The 22,965-nt window shown below is 39.0% G+C and overlaps 7 protein-coding genes and 1 long non-coding RNA gene across 14 annotated transcripts; 3 read left to right on the top strand and 5 right to left on the bottom strand.

Moving 5' to 3' along the window:
* Window positions 1-1,572: 1,572 nt before the first annotated feature.
* On the bottom strand, window positions 1,573-3,699 carry LOC106427307 (vesicle transport protein GOT1-like). Its single transcript, XM_013868039.3, has 8 exons — window positions 3,552-3,699; window positions 3,390-3,455; window positions 3,040-3,105; window positions 2,748-2,839; window positions 2,574-2,654; window positions 2,409-2,506; window positions 2,249-2,330; window positions 1,573-1,859 (listed from the first exon to the last, which is right to left on the bottom strand). The coding sequence occupies exons 3-8, from the start codon at window positions 3,068-3,070 to the stop codon at window positions 1,821-1,823; spliced, it is 423 nt and encodes a 140-aa protein (XP_013723493.1). The 5' UTR covers window positions 3,071-3,105; window positions 3,390-3,455; window positions 3,552-3,699; the 3' UTR covers window positions 1,573-1,820.
* A 111-nt stretch (window positions 3,700-3,810) lies between these two features.
* On the bottom strand, window positions 3,811-6,637 carry LOC106427298 (E3 ubiquitin-protein ligase APD2). Its single transcript, XM_013868031.3, has 10 exons — window positions 6,218-6,637; window positions 6,033-6,139; window positions 5,837-5,962; window positions 5,656-5,749; window positions 5,380-5,454; window positions 5,198-5,280; window positions 4,825-4,971; window positions 4,648-4,720; window positions 4,238-4,547; window positions 3,811-4,153 (listed from the first exon to the last, which is right to left on the bottom strand). The coding sequence occupies exons 1-10, from the start codon at window positions 6,459-6,461 to the stop codon at window positions 4,078-4,080; spliced, it is 1,335 nt and encodes a 444-aa protein (XP_013723485.2). The 5' UTR covers window positions 6,462-6,637; the 3' UTR covers window positions 3,811-4,077.
* A 206-nt stretch (window positions 6,638-6,843) lies between these two features.
* On the top strand, window positions 6,844-9,543 carry LOC106427282 (thylakoid ADP,ATP carrier protein, chloroplastic). Its single transcript, XM_013868019.3, has 10 exons — window positions 6,844-7,322; window positions 7,829-7,885; window positions 7,985-8,047; window positions 8,138-8,194; window positions 8,296-8,379; window positions 8,463-8,531; window positions 8,623-8,735; window positions 8,820-8,989; window positions 9,079-9,157; window positions 9,235-9,543. Exons 1-10 carry the CDS (start codon window positions 6,933-6,935, stop codon window positions 9,368-9,370), a joined length of 1,218 nt encoding a protein of 405 aa, XP_013723473.1. The 5' UTR covers window positions 6,844-6,932; the 3' UTR covers window positions 9,371-9,543.
* Window positions 8,408-9,270, bottom strand: LOC125592588. The gene is made up of 2 exons (XR_007328447.1): window positions 9,050-9,270; window positions 8,408-8,960 (listed from the first exon to the last, which is right to left on the bottom strand). It is a non-coding gene; the product is annotated as an uncharacterized LOC125592588 (long non-coding RNA).
* A 121-nt stretch (window positions 9,544-9,664) lies between the features above and the next one.
* Window positions 9,665-14,175, top strand: LOC106427263 (protein root UVB sensitive 5). 7 transcript variants are annotated; one of them, XR_007328443.1, is made up of 17 exons: window positions 9,665-9,932; window positions 10,000-10,062; window positions 10,120-10,268; window positions 10,381-10,481; window positions 10,564-10,634; window positions 10,704-10,750; window positions 10,831-10,909; window positions 10,994-11,066; window positions 11,176-11,265; window positions 11,343-11,402; window positions 11,506-11,619; window positions 11,719-11,779; window positions 11,855-11,973; window positions 12,055-12,147; window positions 12,654-12,958; window positions 13,567-13,645; window positions 13,971-14,175. XR_007328443.1 is itself a non-coding variant. In XM_013868001.3 (15 exons), the coding sequence occupies exons 1-15, from the start codon at window positions 9,781-9,783 to the stop codon at window positions 12,897-12,899; spliced, it is 1,518 nt and encodes a 505-aa protein (XP_013723455.2). In that variant the 5' UTR covers window positions 9,665-9,780; the 3' UTR covers window positions 12,900-13,276. The 7 variants fall into 7 exon arrangements, 1 of the variants encoding a protein (XP_013723455.2); XR_007328444.1 differs by lacking the exon at window positions 13,567-13,645; XR_001285464.3 differs by lacking the exon at window positions 13,971-14,175 and having other exon boundaries at window positions 13,567-13,740.
* BNAA03G00330D (E3 ubiquitin-protein ligase AIRP2) lies at window positions 13,997-16,273 on the top strand. The gene is made up of 5 exons (XM_013868025.3): window positions 13,997-14,630; window positions 15,135-15,285; window positions 15,367-15,433; window positions 15,511-15,736; window positions 15,823-16,273. The coding sequence occupies exons 1-5, from the start codon at window positions 14,566-14,568 to the stop codon at window positions 16,034-16,036; spliced, it is 723 nt and encodes a 240-aa protein (XP_013723479.2). The 5' UTR covers window positions 13,997-14,565; the 3' UTR covers window positions 16,037-16,273.
* Window positions 16,274-16,413: 140 nt separating this feature from the next.
* LOC106427255 (L-type lectin-domain containing receptor kinase VI.2-like) lies at window positions 16,414-18,660 on the bottom strand. Its single transcript, XM_013867987.3, has one exon. The coding sequence runs from the start codon at window positions 18,563-18,565 to the stop codon at window positions 16,487-16,489; it is 2,079 nt and encodes a 692-aa protein (XP_013723441.2). The 5' UTR covers window positions 18,566-18,660; the 3' UTR covers window positions 16,414-16,486.
* Window positions 18,661-19,805: 1,145 nt separating this feature from the next.
* On the bottom strand, window positions 19,806-22,379 carry LOC106427219 (lectin-domain containing receptor kinase VI.4). The gene has a single exon (XM_013867957.3). The coding sequence runs from the start codon at window positions 22,220-22,222 to the stop codon at window positions 20,147-20,149; it is 2,076 nt and encodes a 691-aa protein (XP_013723411.2). The 5' UTR covers window positions 22,223-22,379; the 3' UTR covers window positions 19,806-20,146.
* Between the last annotated feature and the right edge of the window lie 586 nt (window positions 22,380-22,965).

Here is a 22,965-nt window from a genome sequence, read left to right as displayed (position 1 = left end):
AAAATAAATAAATATGCGGCTGATGATGAAAAGGAAGGTATGCCTCGTATTTGAAATCAATAGATTTTTCAACTCAGTCAGCAGGCGGCCCAATAATTCTAACTTGGTCTTTGACTACTTGACTTCGATCATTATTGATTACGTAAAGTCCAAGAGCATACTCTATTGAGTATAGACTACTCAAATTTTTTTAAAAATGATGTTCATTTTTTTAATTGAATTCAACCTGGCTAATGGAAAACAAGCATAGAAAGATCGTACGCTTAAGCGTACACTGAGATTTTGTATATTAACTACTCATTAAGTGCATGTTGGTTTGTGAACTAATAATGCACTAGAGATTGAACCGTGCACCTCGTATATGGGTTGTTTAAATAAAATAGACATATAAATTATTCATAATACAAAAATGTAATGGTTGCAAAAATATGCATTCATACGGCTGTTGTTTGATTTGTAATATATAATATTTGTGATAGATTGTGTGAAATTTCTCGTATTACGATTGAATACAAAACCAATTAAAATATTATTTATATAACGTATATGTCAATTCATATTTTTAACTATAATAACCATTTTGATGTATTTATTTATAAGTTAAAACATCAATTATTATGTTTACGTATATATATTTCCAAAATTAAATGTATTTATGTTTTAATAAGATAAATATATATGTCTCTAAATTTTTTATATGCTAAATAGATTCCACTTCTATGTTTATCATCGAGAAAATATTAAATTGAAATTAATTCGATATATTTGGATAGAAAATAATCTAACAATTTATTTGTGGTTAATTAATTAATAATTATTAATTCAGTGGTATAAGTTGTAATTACTAAGATGAAAAACATATTTCTAAAAAAGTATTTAAATTTTAATAATATAGATATCTATAATAGTAAACAAAATATTAATATAATCAGATTTTGTATATTATCATTAGATTTTTTCAGTTTTCTTGTTATTGCTACACAACATTTTATAACTTGATGAAATTGAGAAATATTTGGTTTGTTTGAATGCTAGATTTTAGGAATATTATTAATACATATATAAATATATTAGTTATAATAAATCTATATTTATGGCGTATTATTTTTAAAAGTGTATGTTGAACTTTATGACAAATTTTTAATATACTTATTGTTATGATATGTATTCCAATATTTAAATTTCATCAATATGAATATATCAAAATAAAAAATGGTTGATTGAACAACTAATTCTTATGTTTAGTAGATATGTTTTGAAATAGTAAAACTATCTTATATTAAACATTTTTATAAAGTTATATGGTCGCTAATCTAATACTAACATATATTGAACCGGTTAGTAAACCAGTATTGAATAATAATGATTGTCTCGAGATAGTGGGGGTGGATTAATGTCCCAAATTATGATGTATATAATTGATTACTTTATGTGTTTTGTTAATACATGGTTCGATGATAAATATAATAATATAATTCGATATTAGATATGCTTTAAATTGGGCGTAACTAAATAGTTAGTTTAAGGGTTAGTTTATATTTGTAAGTATAGATGTGGTGGGAGACTTTGTTATGTATGCAATCAAAAAATTAAAAAAGAAGTTGAACCAAAACACGATTACAATCCAGCATTAAGTCACTGAGTTAGTCTTTTAAAAGTACAAAGCTTCAAGTTGCTCCACGCTATTTTCTCTCTCCTACGGGTTTACGTTTCTACAGAAGTTGTGGACAAGCATACAAAACCTCTCCTTCCAAAATATTTCAATCGTTTGTTCTGCTGCATCTCTAGCTCAGTGAATTCTCTCTCAACTTGGTCGAGGACTAGACGGGCACACGCTTGCCCCGGTACTTGTCAAAGAACTGTCCATCATACAAAAAAAAAAGCCAATCAACCACATTATTCAATAATAAGCAGAATGTGCAACCGGTTAATAAGTTGAAGTTGATGGAAACTAAGAAAACACTAGACCTAGAAAATTAAGATCATCAGAATCAAAGAGAGAGAATCATCTATTATAATTCGTGAAGGTGAAACTGGGAATTATATGAGCTGGGATGAGATTTATGCATCATTCTCACAAAGCAAGAGAAGCTAAAATGTACGCTTTGTTTATCCTATTGGTAACATTAGAGAGTAACAGCATGTTTTATCCTTGGGGTCGAAGAGTATCATTGCCCACATGGTCAGACTTCTTGAGACAATTCCCAATAAGTTTTCATTCGCACTGAATTTTGAATTAGACACATACCGATCTTATATAAGGTTGCTGAATGATCCAACCGAGAACGGGTATCTTCTGTGCGAAAACTGCCAAGGTTGGCCAGAAGCCACTGAAACAGAAAACAACGTTACTAACGGTCTATGGTTCCACATGCAGAACAGAACAAGTAAGAAAGAAGAGAAGGGACCTGAAGAGAACAAAAAAGCCATAGGTCTCCAACATCATTCCCAGGATAGGCCATCCAATGACTACAAAGAAGAAGCCGGCCCCAAAAGAAATTGTTCCCTGAGTGGAAAAAAAGTATGTAAACACCCCAGAGAAACTAAGAGAAAAAATAGAAATCAAAAGGGACCTTATAGTTTTGACGCTTGGTGAAAAACTGCATGGTAGACTTGAGGCCAATGGTAAGACTAACCCCAGAGATGAAAAGAATCTAAAAGAAGAGGCAGAGAAGAAAGAAACTGAGTGATCAGTAAACAAGGAGCAAGAATAATCAAAAAGATATAGTTTGGAGGGAGGTACTTACATTTCCCATGGCAAGTAAGCCCTTATCAAAGACAAAGACTACTCCCAAAAAGGAGAAAAAGACTCCAAAGGCTGTCAGCCCTAACCCAATTTCTGTTTCAAAGCACATAGCAAAAGTAAAGTCAAGTGGGAATGAACTTGAACGCTGGTAGTAAGAGAAACTGAAAACAAATGGGTTATCTAATAGTAACAACGTAACGTATCAGTGTTCGACTCGCTAAAGAAAGATTAGCCTATAAAACTAAGTAACAATTATCTCTTCAACAAGTAAGGATTAGAGAATGTAGACATACTTTTGCGGTCATTCATTTCGAAGGACATCATGGTTGGTTCCAGGAATCAGCTGCTTCTACTTTTCACTGCCACGTGTGGAAATAAGTTGAGAATCAGGATCCATTAAAAGTGACAACAATAAGTGTTTACAAATGACTTCTGTGATACATATACACAGTCCAAACGAATAAGTTTTGGAGAATATATTCAATATTTGGATACATTCTATGGATTAGAGATACCACCAAACGTGTAAACGAACGAGTGAAGAGATTCAACGATCTAATCAGAAGAAAGGGCAGAAACTGAACATAAATCTCACGAAAACGCAATGACGAAGAAGAGGAGGGAGGATGGGTCGGTAGCTTACAGATCTAGAATTAAAAGGTGGAGAATATCTAGCACGCACGCACGCAGGCTTCCTCGAAGACGAGATCTAGAGAATTTCATCAACATATGAGGCGAATTTGAAGTCAGGATCAACACATCAGTAGCAGAAACTGTGATGGACAATAGAGAGAGAGAAGGAAACCTGCGATCTGGAGACGAATTGATAGGCGTAACGTAATAAGGAAGCACAGAGAAGAAGAAAGAGGTCTCGATTTGTTGTTTGTTTGTTACCGGAATGCAAAATTCAGGCTGATTTTATTATTATAATGAAATAGAACAGTGAGATTATGTGTCCGCTCCATTCATCATTTGACACGTGCCACTCTTCTGTATATCTATCATTAAATTGCATTTTAACAAGCCCAAACCATTTAACCTGCATTTTAATGAAATTACGCTGCTACGTGCAAACCAATTACTTAACCGGGCTCCATGAAATATGGTTACAAGAAGTACAACCAAACCGAAATGTTAAGAGTCCACATCATCATATACACAGACCCAATAAAACCAACCATCTTGGGTCTTTCTCTATCCCCTTCTTTCCACACTCTTTTACCTCTATACAAATATGGTAATGCGAGAAAAACAACAACAACAAAAAGAAAAAAAAACATCACAACCTGCGCACTGTGTGTTATTTGATTCCCTCTGGACTTTTGATTTTGTTAGACGTTGAAGATCTTCTTCACCTTCCTGATCTTCCTCCGACATACCGGGCAGAATCCCGATGTTTCAGCTATCCTGCATTTTTCATAACATCTTCATACCCATCTGATTTGAAACCAACACAAAATAACACTTAAGAATAAATGGATAATTTATTACCGTGTCCCGCATTGGAAGCAAGCAACGCAGTGTCCACAAGAGAGGAAGAAACAGTCCCTAGGCGCATCAAAGCAAATCGCACACAGATATCTTGTACTGCTCTGGCCATCTCCGTGTGCACCTTCTAGTTCCTCAGTGCTTGTCAAGATTGAGCTGTATGACGAGCACCAGCTCGAATTATCATCGTCTTTTCCAGGAATCAGAGGAGCTACATCATCATTCTCATCAGCTGTTTCCTCGTTTTCGGGGACTGCTTGTTGTCTTTTATTGAAGACACTAGATAAAATCAACAAGAGTGCTGTCACTACAACTGCAACAATAGTCCAAGGGAACAAAAACCAAAAGTTTATGATAAAGCCCAACGACAAGATCCGTTTATATGACTCATGCAATGAAAAAAAGGACATTACCCATGCAAACTATGTAGGCAATCCACCTTGGCTCGTACGAGAGCTTTGCACAGAACTCATTCTTAGAAGTATTCTGAACAACAACAACAACAACAAGAAGAGATTGTTGGATTCTGAATCATGTGATATCTTCTAAAAGGGAGAATGAAAAAGCAAGACAAGATATGGATAGCATACCAGCTTTGGACCTGGTGAGGTTAGTACAGCAGCATTAGTTCCAAATAATGGAACACTTAAAGTGCACTTGTCGTTAGGAAACGTGCATTTGTAATAAGCATTGGTAGTATCATACAATACCCCTTCAACTTGAATGTCTATCGTAGCCTGAAAAACGTAGATATTGCAAAGGAAAGCCATTCACATTGTGTGAGAGTGATAGGCATAATCAGAGAGAAAAAAGAAGAGCTAGTTGGGATTATAAACCGATGGCAGTCAACTACTGGAAACCAGGTTTCTATTACAAAGGAAAGCCATTCACATTGTATAGGAGAGAAGTTAACCTACAAACAAAGTTGAAGCATATAACATCATAAGCTGCTTCAGCTATTACCTTGACTTCATTCAGGTATACGTTGCCCACTGCAATGTAATAACTCGACGACTTAGTTATGTCCTGCTCAATGAAACCACTATCTGCCAAAAAATAAAATGAGGTAAAGTGTGAGTGATCTCATACAAGAATACTCAGAATAAAAAAAACTATCATGTTTAAAACCTCGGTCACTAACTAACCAGAGATGAGATGCCATGATAATGTAGTGTCTGGACGCGTAGGGTCTTGCACCCACTCGGAGAGCCCATCCACACCTTAAATTACAAAAGCATAAAATAACTAAGTACATCATGCTGTTTTGAGATCACGTTTCTCAATGAATCCCAAAACATCATCAAACTCAAAGATTTCACCAATATACTCTTGTAATATATTCAAGTAAGCACTATCTAAGTTAATGAGGTAGTTATACACAAGAGAAAATGAATACAAAGAGGATTCTCTGCCAAAAGTACCTTGGGCAATCACAAGATAGAGGGAAGAGCCCAGAGATTCAACATTGTAAGAAACTTTAACGCGTGACCCCTTGTTCAGATACTGTATCCAATACTGAATAAAAATAGCAAAAACAAAAATGCATCAGACACCAGTTCCATAGATGAGAATAATAAAAGGGCGGGCAGGTAGAGAAGAAACCTTGTAAGAATCATTAGGCACAGCTAAATAGTGGACTTCAGACCAATTGGCCAGGACATGGAGCTGTGGGGGTTGGTTTAATCCGTAGAGCATCAAACCGGATCCCTTATTCCCTAATTCTTCCACCTTGAGAAAACAGGATATCAGAAAATTAAACAATGGTGGATCCTAAATGCAAAGAGGGTAGTGAACGTACAATGACAGTTTGGACGAAAACCGAAGTTGGCTTAATGAGGAAGGAGGAGTTTGGTCCCAACCACACGTTCGTTGTTCCGTAAAGCCCCAAAATCAAAGTCATCGACACTGAGCAGAAGATGAACAATCAAAAACACATTCACACACACACAGAGGGTAAGTTAATTGGAAAATTAAATATCTCACCGAAGACACAGAAGGTAGCGACGACGACAACGCAAGACCAAGGATCTTCGGAAGACGTCGAGGTATTCCTCGGGTTCTCCGATGCAACGATGCTCCCATGGCGATAATCGTACTCGGAGCGGTTCCATGGAGGTCGATCACGATGGTCAAAGCCGTTATCTTGGCCGTGTTCAAAACGGATATAACCGGTTTCTTCGCGGGTCACAGGCGGAGAAGAAGAGGAAGAAGAATCGGGGAGCGACATCTATAGCGATTGGGGGGGGAGAAAAAATGATTTGGACAAGTTTAAAACCCCTAAGAAGCAGGTTTGGGGTTGATGATCTTAAGGACCCTGAGATTTGAACGATGGGTCGGCTTCTCTTCTCTTTCTTCATCGTCACGTTGAACGGTAGATTGACAATTTCTTTTCTTCTTTTTCTTTTTTTTTTTATATCTAAAAATATTCTCTTAATTAAATCCAAATTATGGTCGGTTCGGACAGGCTGGTCTGGTCTGGTCTCGACCCGTCATCTTTTGTTAAGGAGGCCACAAAGCATTTATCTTAATGAGATGTATAAAGTCTGGCCCAACGGAGCCCACTTATTTATTTACAAGAATGCCATCACCGAAGACAATTTATACATTGGACTCCGGTTTGTGCAATTAAAAATCTCAGGCGTGAACTTAAAAAAAAAAGAAGAAGAAGAAGAATCAGACATTTGCTAATCCGCCAGCCATGGGAGAAGAGAAATCTCTACTTCAATTCCGTAGCATCCCTTCTCTCAAGACCTCTGATTTCGCTCTCACTACTGAACCTTCATGGAGGCTGCCGTCGAGAGGGAACACAAGAAGCGGTGGCGTTCTGAGCAATTTCGCCTCCTTATCGGTTGCGATTAGGAGAGATCGGAGGGAATCTGGTGGAGCTTTCGCGTCCGTTTCGGTGGTGATTCCCACCAAGGAAGAGGACGACGTATTCGCGCCTACTTCGGCTCAGCTGTTGAAAAACCCCGTCGCTCTTTTGTCATTTGTACCGAAGGATGCAGCTCTGTTTTTCGCCGGAGCGTTCGCCGGAGCCGCCGCAAAGTCAGTGACGGCGCCGCTTGACCGTATAAAGCTCCTTATGCAGGTAGGCTCTCTCTCAACAACTTCAAGGTTTTGTCGCACGTGTTTTCTTTTCCTTTTTTTTTTTGTTTTTAATATTTTTTTTAAAAAAAGTTAGTATACTGGTGTGACAGCATAACAGTACGCCGTCGTTTTTGGACTAGTTTATATTCTGTATTGAGTAATATATCTCATACTTTAATTAGAAACTAGACTGTTTGATCAAAAAAAAAATTAGAAACTAGACTGTGATGACAAAAAAAAAAAGAGAGTCTGTGATACATATGTAGTAGATATGGTCTGAACAACTTGTTTGGATCTTTCCATGAGATGATGTTGATGATGCTGTGAATTTCATTATCTCCCAAGTCACAAAGTTATCTCTTAAGAGAACCTTTGTGGTATGGGTTTAGGGTGATTCTGTTCTTTCTTTTCTTTAACTAGCGTGACTGTGTCTTCTTACAGACATACTGTAATATTTATTGATTCTTACAATCTAATTGACAGACGTCTTATTTATAATTATTATAGACACATGGTGTTCGAGCTGGGCAACAAAGTGCTAAGAAGGCTATTGGCTTCATAGAGGTATATAATATCCTCCAAGATCATGTAATGTAGAGGATTTGTTTCTTCTTATTGTAAGTAAACTCGTTGTTGATTTGGTTTTGTAATATATACCTACAGGCGATTATGCTTATTGGAAGAGAAGAAGGTGTTAAAGGTTATTGGAAAGGAAACCTGCCTCAGGTACTTACAATCTCTTTAGACAAAAGGCTGTGTGTGATTTAGTGGATTTTGATGATTGCTCAAAATCTTAAGTCTTTTTGAATATTCCAGGTGATAAGGATTGTGCCTTATAGCGCGGTCCAGTTGTTTGCATATGAAACATACAAGGTATGTGATCTTTGTAACATCTGATTCTGCTTTTCATTTCACAAGTTTCAGAACCCGTCTGATCACTGTGCACATTTATGTTTTTTTTTAAAAAAATTCAGAAACTCTTTAGGGGAGAAGACGGTCAATTGTCTGTTCTTGGAAGGCTTGGGGCTGGTGCTTGTGCTGGCATGACCTCTACTCTGGTAATTAGTCTTGTTTATCTACTTCATCTAGTCTCACGAAAAATCTTAAATATCTTTAAGAATCTGTTTATGTTTTTATGCAGATAACATATCCTTTAGATGTGCTGAGGTTGAGGTTAGCTGTTGAACCGGGGTATCGAACCATGTCCCAGGTATGGTAATTAGATTTTAGACCAACTCTAAAGAAAGCTCCATAAACTCTTCAAAAATATTTTTAAGAAAACGCAAACATGTCACATGTAGGTAGCCTTGAACATGCTGAGGGAGGAAGGAGTTGCATCATTTTATAACGGTCTGGGTCCTTCGCTTTTAAGTATAGCTCCTTACATTGCCCTCAACTTCTGCGTCTTTGATCTGTAAGTCTGCTGCTAACAGTTACCCCCTGCAAAATGTTTCAGTGAAGGTTTGTTTACATTATTATTAAAACACTCGGGATGCAGGGTAAAGAAATCTTTGCCAGAGAAGTATCAAAAGAAGACACAGGCATCTCTACTAACAGCAGTGGTAGCTGCTGCTATTGCTACGGGTACTTGCTATCCGTTGGATACCATTAGAAGACAGATGCAATTGAAGGGTACTCCCTATAAATCAGTATTAGACGCCTTCTCAGGTAAGAAGTTGAAAAGGCATACTTATGTGCTTTTTAATAGATAAGTTTCGGGTGACTGACCTCGGTTTATCCTAAAAAATGATTGATAGGTATAATTGAGCGTGAAGGAGTGATTGGATTGTACCGTGGGTTTGTCCCCAATGCCCTGAAAAGCATGCCAAACAGCAGGTAAGTTTCTTATTTATATATATATAGACTAATGTGAAGAAGCCAGCCAACATTTTTTTTGTTCATGTTGTTTACAGTATAAAGCTGACAACATTTGATATCGTGAAGAAACTCATAGCAGCGAGTGAGAAGGAGTTCCAGAAAATAGCGGATGATAACCGCAAGAAAGCAGCAGCAACTCCTCCTCCTGACACAACTGATGAACAAACCTGAAGTTCTTTCTTTCCCCCGTAATCCAATCATCTTTTCTTTGTTTGTGTGTGTGTGTGTGTATTGTTTGGATGTTTTTTTTGTGTGGTAGACATGATTTTTGAATTGAATAATGAAGGGCACGCAGGAGAGTTCAGTTCACGTATTTGTATGCTAATAAATGTTTGTTTTGTGTCCGCCCTTCCGGAATAATTTTTTCGGTTTACCAAATAAAAACCGGTTTGATACGGAATTGCTTAAGTTTTAATTATTCGGTTTAACAAATAAATCAAATAAAAATCGGTTTGATGGGTATTTGAAACCGGACCTCTTACCGAATTGGATCTGGATTTCTATCTATGGGTGCGGGTGAAGGAAGAAGAAGAGGAGATTAGCGGAAGACGTGTAACGAACCTTGGAATCAAATAATCGTCATGCACTGTACGTTACGATTGCCGTTGCCTCTTCACATTCCCCGAACTCGAACAACGTCGTCCAGTAAGCCGAAACGACGGCGTGTGGAGGAGCACTACTTGCGGTGCCGCTGTGCTCAGTCATCAGAAGAAGAAGGCACCGATGATAAGAGGTGACAAGTGCCATTCCATTTTTGCCTCTTTTGATTGCTCCGGCTGATGATTGTTTCTTCTTTTAAGTGTTAGAGTTGAAGGAGTAGTTTCGATTGTGGTGGAGAGATACGGGAATGGAACTTCGAAAAGGTCCTCCGCCTTCAATGCTTTCCCCCAAGATTTTAAACTGACTTGTTTGGTGTGCAGATATTTGCTAGATGATGATGACTCGCCTTTACAAGGCTTTCTAGAGGAGCGTGAGCCTAAGCCTGATACTAATTCAAATTCCTCAGAAACGAATACGGTTTGGGTTCCTGATGTCGTCAAGGATTTTGTTTTTCCCACCGGCTTTCCTGGTACCCTTGCTTGACTTGATCATCCTCTATTATTATTATTATTAATGAATGATGTATGTATGTATGTATGTAGGTTCAGTGAGTTTAATTAATCACTTGTGAAAAATGACAGGGTCTGTTTCAGATGATTACTTGGACTACATGCTCTGGCAGTTCCCTACCAATGTTACCGGCTGGATGTGTAATGTCTTAGTCACCTCTAGTCTTCTCAAGGCATCTCATCTCTCTTCTCTCCCTTGCCTTCTTCTTATTCTCACTTTATTCCTTTTCTAGACAACCTTTTTTCTTTATGAAGGCTGTTGGCGTTGGCTCTTTCTCTGGATCTTCTCCTGCCGCTACTGCTGCTGCTTCTGCTGCTGCCATCAGGTTTTCTTTTATGCCCCTCCTATCTCACGTTGTTTTGTTTTGGCTCTTATGGTTTTGTCTCTACTGCAGATGGGTATCCAAGGATGGCATTGGAGCTCTTGGCCGTCTTCTTATTGGTAGGGAAACCATGGGGAAGACTAATCAATGTTCATGGTGTTATCTAAGAACCTCTTCAGTAACAAGGGTATTTTTCCAGGTGGACGCTTTGGTAGTCTTTTTGACGATGATCCTAAGCAATGGCGCATGTATGCTGATTTTATTGGCAGTGCTGGAAGGTTTGTATTATAGAACTTCAGCTCTTGGTGGTGAGCCATTAACAATGTATATAGCATCTGATTGCGTTTCCTTTTGTTTTGCAGTTTCTTTGATCTGGCCACACAACTATACCCATCCCAGTTCCTACTTTTAGCATCCACAGGAAATCTTGCCAAGGTTGTTCCCTTTTCCTGCCCCCTGCAAATCTTTCATTTATATTTAGTATTAATCAATAATTCACGTCAGCTTGATAGAGTGCACGTACTAATATTTTTATTTGAAATAGGCCGTGGCTAGAGGATTGAGAGACCCTTCATTCAGGGTCATACAGAATCATTTTGCTATCTCAGGAAATCTTGGAGAGGTAGCAGCCAAGGTAATGCCAGTCAGTCAAAACCTAAATACGAGCATGAAGTATGTGTTATCTTCTCTGATTCTTGTTCAACATTTTAGGAGGAAGTGTGGGAAGTTGGTGCCCAGCTAATTGGTCTTGGTTTAGGCATTCTTATCATTGTATGTTCTTTCCTTCAAATCTATTCATTACAAGTCCCAATTGGATTCTTGTTAAAATTTTACTGGTTTTATGTTTGAGCATTTGTTGTAATCTTTGATGCAGGACACACCCGGCCTTGTAAAGTCATTTCCCTTTGTGTCACTTACATGGACGAGCATAAGACTTGTTCATCTATGGCTACGTTACCAGTCGCTTGCAGTCCTACGGTTTGACACAGTACGAGTTCTCACATGGATTTTCTTACAAATTTGTTCTTTAATATGAGAAGAAAACCCGGATAAATTGAATAATACTTATGATTTGAAATATTTCCAGATAAATCTTAAGCGTGCTCGTATCCTAATACAGTCTCATGTTATGCACTCTGTTGTACCAGGTTAGAATGTTCCTTCTTTTTTTTTCTAGCTTATTACTCAACCTCGAAGTAAGACCCATCTTTGTCTCTTGACAGGGTATGTTGAGTGCAACAAGCGAGAAAACATTTTGGTATGGCAGAGATTCATGAAACCTCGGATCATCTTTGGTGTTTCTCTTGAAGAAGTATCTGGTTTGGAGAAGTCTGTTTTTAAGGTGATCTTCTTCTTCCATTTGAACTACGCCCATCTATCTTTACTCGTGAGAGGATCTTATATTTGAAACATTGACTTCCAGGTTAAAGCACTCCTTAAGATATACACAAAGGAGAAATATATTCTTACGTTGAATAAGTTGAACAAGGATACCGAATTTTCTGTATCCTTTAAGGTATGTGTGTGGCCCTATTAAAAAAAATCTACTCGATCATAATTCCTACTTGCACTGTGAGAAAAGAACTCAGAAAGCATTGCTCTCTTGTTTGTCTCTCGAGTAACCTGATAGAGATTCACTGGTGGGTTATGTAGCATATCAGGTTAGGACTTAGAAGAGATCATGAGTTGATTTAGACTTTGCTTCTTATAATTAGAATACGTTACTGGAGAAGCATACGAAATAGGGAGTTATTTTTCAGTAATATCGGCTTAATCGAGGGAACAAAGCTTCTAGACTTGTGAGAGAGTACTCTTGGGTATCTTTGGGGGCAACATTTTATTATTTTATGTCTTATCCATCCAGGGTTACATGCTCTTATAGTCTTATTATCTCGCGACCCGTTTTACTCTTTTATCATTTCTTGTTTAAAACTATCTTCCTTAACATAATTTGTGGGTTATTTTAGTATTCTACACACTCCTTCTTCCTTTTACTTGATCTCTGTTAAACTAATAATGCAGGTGAATGCGACAAGCAGAGACGTGTTGAGATGTCTTTGGCAAGCATATTGGTTATACGAGAACATGGAAGAAAGCTTGAAAAACAAGGATAGTGTGTTCCATTGGCTGAAGCAAAGCTTGTCGGAGATGGAGAACAAGTTTGATGATTTCTTGTTCAAATTGGATACTGCCGGATGGAACTTAGGTGAATCTAACTTGAAGATTCCCAACCACATCCTCATCGACTTGGAGTCCATCCCTCTCTGACATTCGATTTTTTTTCCAAGGAGCAATCAATCTCTTGAACAAAAGAAACTGATACTGAGGTAAATAATACTACCAAACACTGTCAATTCGAACGTGGAGTAATTTTTGTTACTATACCTTAGGCGTCAATTGAATGTAGATGAATATCAAAGTTTGGTACAACTAACAGTTAGGATATATCAGGAATTGTATGGCAACTTGTAAGACATGATCCATATAGATTAAGAGTAAAATAGTATAATATCTTAAAATAAGTTAGTGTGGATAGTGGGACAAATGGTGAGGTTTGAGACCAATGATAGAGTATGATTGTGATTATGCCCTGTTTTGTTTGTACTTGAATCGTCACCCCCTTTGTTTATTTTTGTTATAATTTAGAGGACGTGGGCCTTCCTTTATTAAAAACAAAGAAAACAACTTTTTTTGTATAATTTGATTTGCGTATAAACAATATAACAGAATCAAAATTTATGTTTTTAAACCCTAGATAATTATATTATTATAAAATATGAGAAATATTACAGACGATTTTATAGCTGATAGATATGTGTTTTTATCTTAGCAAAGTTAAAAAATTATAGTTCTACTAATATCTTAGCCTAATTTTTATATTTTATATTTTATATGGGAGTTATATTTTAGTTTACTAATTTATTTGCTGATTCAGTTTGCTATCTTTGTGAGGAGGGCTCAAAAAGAAAGAATTGATCCATTTCTGGCCTCTTCATCGAGAAGTAGAATTAGCGGTGAGTCATTATCGCTATTAATTCAATTTGTCTAATAATGATAACAAATCATGTCACGAAATGACCTATAATTGTTTGATCCTTTTACCCACATCCATTAATTGTAAAAGCACACGTAGGTCATATACGTATCATAAAAGCCAAATTAGTAAGCAAATTACGAGGCCTTACGAGATCCAAGCATGCAAATATTTCATAAACAAATCCTTAAAGGTTTATGTATTTGCATTAAAGACTGGTATTCTGTCCGAAACACGTTAAAAAGCTAGTTCATACGCTTATATTGCGACACGTTGGTGTTGATGTGGTCCCCACTGACACGCAGACACATGTCGGTCACGTATCTCTACAAGGCGCACAGTTGCACACACCGCCGCCTGAAGCAGTGACACACGTCCCGTCACTCAATTGGTTTTTCTTTCTCTCAGTTAAATAAACAATATTATCTCTCGTCCTTGTTAAGTGGAGCCCAAGGTATGGTTTTATGGTAATTTGGATAATTCCACAATTAATGTCTATTGTTTTAATAATTTGTTCCAGTTCCTTGTAGAACAAAAAAAAAAAGCCTTTACTTTAGACGCTCATTCACTTTAGTTATGTTAAATATTGTGTGATCTTTGATTACGTGTGCTCTACGCGAATTTAAGCAAACTTACTTTCTCTTTCTCTTTCCCTGTCGCTACCTCCTCGGTTGAGTGAGTATAAATCTCCAGAAAAAAAGAAAAAAGATCATCCATGGGAATGGGAGAGAGAATCTAATAGAGCAGTTAGGGTTTGCGATATTTTAGGCGTGTGTCGGTATAGTTTGATCTCAAAGATTAAAAAAAAAAAGAAGGGACGAGGGAGGGTTTTGTTTTGTCTTGGAAGCTCTGGTTTATGTTAGATCGTCTCGTCGAGGAGTGAAGAAAAGGGAAAAAAGAATGAGAAAGTCGTTCAAGGATTCACTCAAAGCTCTCGAAGCTGATATCCAGTTCGCCAACACCCTGTAAACCTCTCTCTCTCTCTCTCTCTGGTTAATAATACACGCAAGAGTTTTAAGTTTTCTTTTTTGTTTCCCGATGGAATCTGATCGTGTTCTTTTTCGCTTTTTGATTGATGTCTCTTGCCTACTCTATTCTGGTTTTTGAGTCATAGATCAAACTGTTTTCACAACCTTGCTTAGAATTTTATCGAAGTTTCCAGATTCTTATTCAGTCTGGATACTTGTTTGAATCTCTGTTGTCTGATGGGGTTTGCTTGCTTGCTTGCTGATGTCAGAATGAATCTTGGGACTTTGCGTTTACGCGAGCTCTTTAAAATGTCAATTTATTCCTTTAGCTAGTCTCAGACGCCACCACTCCTTCCTCAAACCGGTCAATTATTTTTGGTTTACTAGATAAGACTTGTGAATAATTGTATTGTTATCTTATTTTAATCCCCCCCCCCTATCATGGAGTCACAAACATTCTGATATCTTTTTGTTTTCTCTCTCTCTCTATCTTTTTTGAAGGGCATCTGAGTATCCAGAGGAGAATGATGGCGGGTTCGTTCAGATGAGACTGTCATACAGCCCCGCGGCTCACCTCTTTCTCTTTCTTGTTCAGTGGACTGATTGTCATTTCGCTGCCTCTTTGGGTTTGCTTAGAATCCTTATTTATAAGGTACTTATCCTTTTTTAGTATATCTCGGACCTTGATCCTCTAGACTTGATATGTGATATTCTCTGTTTTATTTTTTGATAGGCATATGTTGATGGGAAGACCACAATGTCGCTTCATGAACGGAAAGCTAGTATCAAAGAGTTCTACGGTAAAATATTAGTTGGTGTATTTGATTAGGAAGTTGGTCCAATAAATAATAACAATGTTCCATTGGATATGTTGTAGATGTGTTGTTTCCTTCGCTATTGCAACTTCACGGAGGGATAAACGATGTAGAAGAAAGGAAACAAAAGGAGATATGCGACAAAAGATACCGGAGAACAGAGAAAGGAAAGATGTCGGAGGTGGATTTGGAGAGGGAGGAAGAGTGTGGCATTTGCTTGGAGATTCGCAATAAAGTTGTTCTTCCTACTTGCAATCATTCCATGTGTATAAATTGCTACCGAGACTGGTGAGAATTGCTTCCTCACTCACTCAGTTTCTTCACACCTCAATAGCCTTGGTTGCAATAGATCAATATGTTGGTGTTTGAAACAGGCGTTTGAGGTCACAGTCGTGCCCGTTCTGTCGAGGGAGCTTGAAAAGAGTGAATTCTGGGGATCTATGGGTTTACACTTCGAGCAGAGAGACTGTGGAGTTACCGGAGATATACAAGGAGAATGCGAAGAGGCTATTAATGTACATTGACAAACTGCCTCTCGTTGCTCGTGACCACCCAACTCTTGTTCCTTACTCTCCTGTTCCTCGCTGAACATCCTGCCTCTCTCTCTTTAATTAGCTTGTCTCATCTTCTTCTGCACATAAGCATTTCTAATCTCTATATTTTTGTAAATAAAATTTATGTTTCTTTGGGGGGGGGGGGGGGGGGGGGGTTTCTTTTCAGTTTTTCTGCAGTCTCTGATTTGAATTTGGCAATTTGTTATTTGTATTATGACAACCTCCTCTTGTTATTTTAAATCAGATATGAAAAAATGGATTTTAAATCTTCTGCTCAGCCGTTCAATCAGTGGGTTAAATAGCGAACCACAGACAGGCTGTGATCCTTTCGGTTTAGGTAAACCTGCATCTTTTGAGTTTACTGATAGAGCTGATTACATAACTCTGAGATGATCTATCTGTTCAGATTGATGAAAGGGAAAAACTGAAATTTAATCAAGGAAAAAAAAAACAAAACATTATGGAAGCGAGTGTACAGTGGTATCTATCCACCACTAGTAACACGAGATGTAGAAGTGATCCTGGTGACGAACGAAGAAGAAGATATTGAGCTCGACGATGGAACATATCCTACAAATTTCGATCCAAAATCGCTTCGTGATGACTTTGAATACCCCCAGTCACCATCAATCTCAGCAACTTCCTCCTCTCCGTTTAGAAACCTAAGCACCCCTCTCATCGACGGCCGTGACGCCGGATTTTGGTGGCAACACAGCAAACCCACGGCGAGAACGACCCTTGCTTCTCCGCCGTCGTAATCAGAGCCAAGTCTTGGATCGATCGCACAGAGAATCTCACCGCGCGCGTGCAGTCCCATAACCCAATCGACTAAGAAGAAGGAACCGGAATCCGTTGGCTTTCTCCCGCAGACGATCTCCAAGAGAAGAACGCCAAACGCGAAAGCGTCAGACGCAGACGAGGGTTTGCCGTTGCGGGCTAGCTCAGGCGCCACATACCCGATCGTACCGACGAGTCCCGTCGTCTCTGTCAGCGATCCTCGTTCGTAAAGCCTCGCTAGTCCGAAATCTCCCAGTCTGGGGTTCATGTTGGACTCGATCAGAACGTTGCTTGGCTTCACGTCTCTGTGAACCACGATCTGTTCCCACTCTTCGTGGAGATACAACAAACCCGACGCGATTCCTTTGGCGATCTCGAAACGCGCGTTCCAAGGCAAAACGGCGCCGCTTCTCCGCGGAACACTGTAGAGGAGAGAGTCCAAGCTTCCGTTGGGGATGTAATCGTAAATCAGCAGAAGATCGGTTCTGTGTTTGCACCATCCTTGGAGATTCACGAGGTTCCTATGCCTCACGCGCCCTAGACTCTCGATCTCCGCCATAAATTCTCTAACACCTTGCCTGCTATTTGGAATGATCTTCTTCACGGCGATGAGATCATCCGAGTTGGCGAGTTTTCCTTTGAAAACCGTTCCGAAACCTCCGGTTCCGATGATCCCCGCCTCCTTGAATCCGTCGGTGGCTACGTAGAGATCTCTGTATCTGAATCTGCGAGGATGATCGATTTCCCAGTCTTCCAGAGTCTCTTCTTGCCGCAGTCGCTTCTTGTACATGACGAAGAAGAAGAGCAACACAAGCATGATTACCATAACGGCCGATAAAGCCACTATCAAAACGGTGATCTGAGAATTGAAGCCTCTCTTGGTGGCCGTGTTTCGAGGCGGAGGAGGAAGCTCCGAGAGGTCTAGCGTAGCTGCAATGGGGTTCTCTCCCACGCTTGAGAAACTCCAACCCATTAGGTAATGATCACTCGACTGATCTCCTTTTCCTGTGGCTGCTGTGAATCCCACGTACATTTCTTCTTGCACGACATCCAGCAGTTTTGGAATCTGTCGTGAGATCAATGGTTTAGTGGGTTTAAACCCCAGTTTCGCTGGATATACGGTGACGTTTAGCGTTTGTGTTGCTCCATCGTAATTCAGAAGAGCTTGAATCGGATTGCCACTCTCCAGCTCGAAATCTTCTCGTTTGTTTGGATCATCGTTCTGGTAGTACACCACCGGCTCTTGGAAATCAGATGTTCGGTTGTTGAAATTAAGACCGATGTCGTTTCCGATTCTGTCAGTGTCGTCGCCGGATCCTTGAACCGTGTCGAATTCCACTGCGAAAACGTGATTCCTCGGGTCACCATTGTTCTCTCTGTTGAGAACTCCCAAGTACTGGGCGGACCCAGCATTGGGACGATTAGGGGTTGGAGATAGCGTGAACGTGAAGCCAAAGCCTCCACTGCTAGAGCTGGAAGGGATTATAACAAAGACGAAACGAGTGCTGAAAGAACCAACCCTGGTGGCGTTTCTGTTGGTCTCTAGCAATCTCACCGGTTTGTGGTAGAAAGCTGTTCCGGTTACGTTTGAGGCTCGGTTAGTGAGTCTCAGTAACCCGTCTGGTTTGATCACAACAGCTTCTCCTGCAATACGAATCTCTGATTCGTTTCCTTTAAAACCTCGGAAAGTAAACTCTCTGGTTGCTCGAACGGGGACGCTTGGAATAAGGAAAAGACTGAATAAAAGTGAGGCTAATAAGACCGTGAGTTTTCTTGCAGTGTCCATGCGTGGGCGAGTTAAAAGAATGAGGTAGGAAGAGATACTTTTTTAAGATTTCTAGCTTAGAACTGTTTCTTTATTAGCAGGAGAGTTTGATTTTTACTTACGGATATGAGGTTCTCTGAAGTAGCCGAGTCAAAGAATAAGAAAAAATACACACCACAAAAACAGAAGAAGAAGAATCTTCTTATTTTTCTAACTAGGTGTGTTCACATCTCTAAATATTGAAATTTTGCACAATGTTTTGTGAAAATTGAAAACTCAACTACTAATATTCCACTTCGACCAAAATTATTCACTTTCAGTTAATTATAAGAATCATACCCAGTTATTAAAATTTAATTGATATATTTCAATAAACTAAACCAATTACGTTAAATAAAGGGTTTAAGAGATTAAAAATAGAAGAAATACGTAATTGGTTTGTCATCCATATATATATGTTTGCGTGTTTGTAAATTAATAAAATCATAAGTAAATACTTAAATCTTTAATAATAATCTGTAATATTAGCACTAACGATAACTTGGAAAATTCACATATTTTAGGATGTCTTTTTTCTTTATGTCGGCACTATTTAGAGTTTTTATAAAGAAATAAATAATACATTGATTGTTTGGTCTTATTGACTGGACTTTGTTATTACAAAATGGTCCAAACGCAACCATTATAGGCTGACTTTGACAAATTCAACGTTTATATAAGAGTTTTAGGTGGCGATTGGTTTTCCCGCTACCACCCGCAAACGCAGCTTTTGCGGTCGGTAGCGGTTGTCGGCGGTTTGCAACAATCACTCAAATCGCCTTAAACCGCTTCAAACCGCTCCGAATCTCATAAATTCAAAAGCTGGCTCCAGCTAGCGTTTGCGGTTGCGGGCGGTTGCGGGAGGGTAAAATTTTTTTCTTTTTTTTTTAAACAATATATATACAAAGAAAAAATATTTAATAAAAAATTTAAAATTGAAATTATGAAAATATTAAAATATATCTATTTTATTTTAATTAATATTATAAAATTTTATAATAAAAACAATTTCAATAAATTTTCAAAAATTAAAATTATAACTTTCTAAATATAAATTTTATATTTATTATAATTTTATGATTTTTGATATTTTTATAATTATATTAAATGTAAATATTGTTAATTTATTATTTGACTGTTACCGCATTTGGTAGTTAACCAGTCATAAGTCACCCGCAAACGCACCAATTTTTAACCGCAGTACCAGTCGTACAAATCTCTTAAAACCGCTAGAAACCGCAACCGCCCGCATCCACAAACTCCCGCAACCGCAACCGCAACCGCTGCGTTTGAACCAGTCAGGCCCTTAATCATATTGCTTTATAGACGATTGCATAGAAAATTAAATAACTAATATATTACAATTGTTCGACAAAGATAATCGGATGTATAACAAACATATTGCGAAGATGATAAAACTTCAATTAGTTTAATGAAACAGTGCACACACAAAAAAAAGTTACTATCTAGCACTTGATAAATGAGTTACTATCTGTGACAGTGACAAAAAAAAAAAAAAGAGTTAAATGAGTTACAATCTTTGAGAAAGAAAAAAAAGAGTTACTATCTAGCACTGATAAACGAACTTGAGGAAATTCTGGTGAGAGATGAGCTCGAAACCCTATCAAACGATGAAACGTATCCTCCTCCGTAGTACTTGGACCTTGAAACGCTTCTTCTTGAAGAATGTGAATACTCCTCAACCTCAACCTCAGGTACATCCTCGTCTCTGTTGAGATACTTGTGCACCATTCCCATCGTCGGACGATATCCCATTTTGGGGTGGCAACAGAGCAAACCGACGGCGAGAGCAAGCCTTGCCTCCTCTTCGTCGAAACCAGATCCGAGTCTAAGATCGACCGCACCGAGGATCTCACCGCTCACTTGTAGCTCCATCACCCAATCTCCCAAGAAGAAGCTACCAGAATCCGTCGGTTTTCTCCCGGAGACGATCTCTAACAGCAAAACGCCGAAAGCGAAAACGTCGGAAGCCGACGAGGAGTTTCCGTTGCGTGTGAGCTCCGGCGCCATATACCCAATCGTGCCGACGACTACGGTGGTGTGCTGCAGCGATCCTCGCTCGTGAAGCCTGGCGAGCCCGAAATCTCCAAGTCTAGGGTTCATGTCAGCGTCGATGAGAACGTTGCTGGGTTTGACGTCTCTGTGAATCACAATCTTTTCCCATTCTTCGTGGAGATACAGCAGCCCAGCCGCGATTCCTTTAGCGATCTGAAAACGCGCGTTCCACGACAAAACGGCGCCGCTTCGTCTGGGTTTGCTGTAGAGCAGCGAGTCCAAGCATCCGTTGGGGATGTAGTCGTAAACCAGCAAGAGGTCGTTTCCTTGTTTGCACCATCCTTGGAGGTTGACCACATTCTTATGCCTCAAACGCCCTAAACTCTCTATCTCTGCCACAAACTCTCGAACACCTTGCATGCTATTCGGAGTTATCTTCTTCACTGCGATGATTTGATCGGAAGAAGAAGATGATTTGGTTTTGATGCTGCTTCCTCTGTAAACAGTTCCGAATCCTCCGCTTCCTATAATCCTGTTCTCCTTGAATCCATCCGTAGCCGCATACAGATCTTTGTATCGAAATCGGTGAGGATGATCGACTTCCCAATCCTCGAGGATCTCCTCTTGCTGCAATCTCCTTTTGTATAACATGAAGATTACAAATAAGAGGAACATGATCGATATAACAGTCGATAAAGCTACGATTAGGGCGATGACCTTCCCACTGTAACCTCTCTTCTTCGCCCTATTTGGAGGCGAAGGAGGAAGCTCCGAGGGATTCAACGTAGCTGCAACCGGACGGTCTCCTCCGCTTGAGAAGCTCCATCCCATCACGTAGTGTGCACTCGACTGATCCCTCCCCGTGGCTGCAGTGAATCCTACGAACATTTCTTCTTGCACTACTTGTAACAGTTTAGGGACATGTTGTTGTGAGATCATAGGAGTTCTGGGCTTAGATCCCAGTCTGGTTGGGTAAACAGTTAGATTTAGTGTTTCGGTTGGTCCGTCGTAATCCAAAAAGACTTGGATTGGCTCGCCGCTCGCAAGTTGGAAATCTTCTTTCTTGCCATCTTTGTTGAAGTAAGCCACAGGTTCTTGGACTTCTGAAGAGAGACTGTTGAAATTTAGACCGATGTGGTTGCCTATTCGGTTTGTGTCGTCTTTGAATCCATGTACCGTGTCGAACTCCACTGCAAAAACGTGATTGCTCGGATCACCATCGTTTCTTTCGTTGAGAAGCCCCAAGTACTGTGCGGATTCCGCGTCTGTCCTGTTTGGGGTTGGAGATAGTGTGAAGGTGAAGCCGAAACCTCCGTTGTCTGAGCTTGAAGGTATGATGACAAACACGAAAGATGTGCTAAAGGAGCGAACCGACGAATTACTGTCCAGCAATCTCACCGGTTTGTGGTAGAAAGCTGTACCTGCAAGGTTTGAGTTTCGATCGGTAAGCCTCAATAGTCCGTTGGGCGTGATTGTTGAATCTCCTTGTAACTGAATATCTGATTGGTTTCCTTTGAAACCTTGGAAAATGAACTCTGTAGTCGACTCTGCCGTTGATCTCTGAGCTCGAACAAGGAAGATCACCAAGAAGAAGAGTGAGACCATGGATCTTGCTTTGCCCATAAATGATCAAGAGAGTGCTGACCAAAAAGATTGAGTATGAGTTTTGGTGGGAAAAGGGAAGATAATGGGCTTTCGAAAAAGAAGATGACAACAAAAGATGCTTCTAATAAGGATACAAGAGAGTTGGTACCATTCTCTTACAGATTCAATGATGACTTTGATGAAGATGAAAAAAAAAAAGAAAAGAGACAAACAATAAGTTCCAAACGTTCAGTGGTTTTTTATAAGATTAATTATACGAGAAAACGTTTTAGGATGCTTAGTTTGTAATTTCTAAAGTCCAATTATAGGGCTGACTTTGAAAAAGTCCAAGTTTTACTTTGAATCTCCTTAGTTTTAATTTGTTTTGAGGGAAAAAGAAGTCATTTGGACTTTGACATTATGTGACTTAAACTATAATAAAAGATCAGGGGGATTAAATGATTCCGAGTTTATAGTAATAGTAACACGACTGTAATCTTGTACGGTTTTCCTCTTATATTACACATGGCTAGACATAAATTATACAAATATCAAATGAGCCTCTTATATTACCCACATGTAATTGTTTAATAGTATGTATAATAATTGAATAAGCATCTGGTGAGAGATCTTCCGAGTTTTTCGTTGTTGATTCAGACTGGTAAGCAAAAGTCGTTGTGAAGGTTGACTTTGTTAGGGCCTCTGCTTTCTTACAAAACATCGTGGTATTTGTATATTATAATGTTGTAGTGCAGATTTTTGCAAATCAGTTACAACGTTGT

The sequence above is a fragment of the Brassica napus genome, chromosome A3, assembly GCF_020379485.1.
Source record: "Brassica napus cultivar Da-Ae chromosome A3, Da-Ae, whole genome shotgun sequence".
In the NCBI taxonomy this organism is placed as follows: domain Eukaryota; kingdom Viridiplantae; phylum Streptophyta; class Magnoliopsida; order Brassicales; family Brassicaceae; genus Brassica; species Brassica napus.
The sequence above is the reverse complement of the archived record's forward strand: the minus strand, read 5'-3'. Positions and strand labels throughout refer to the sequence as shown.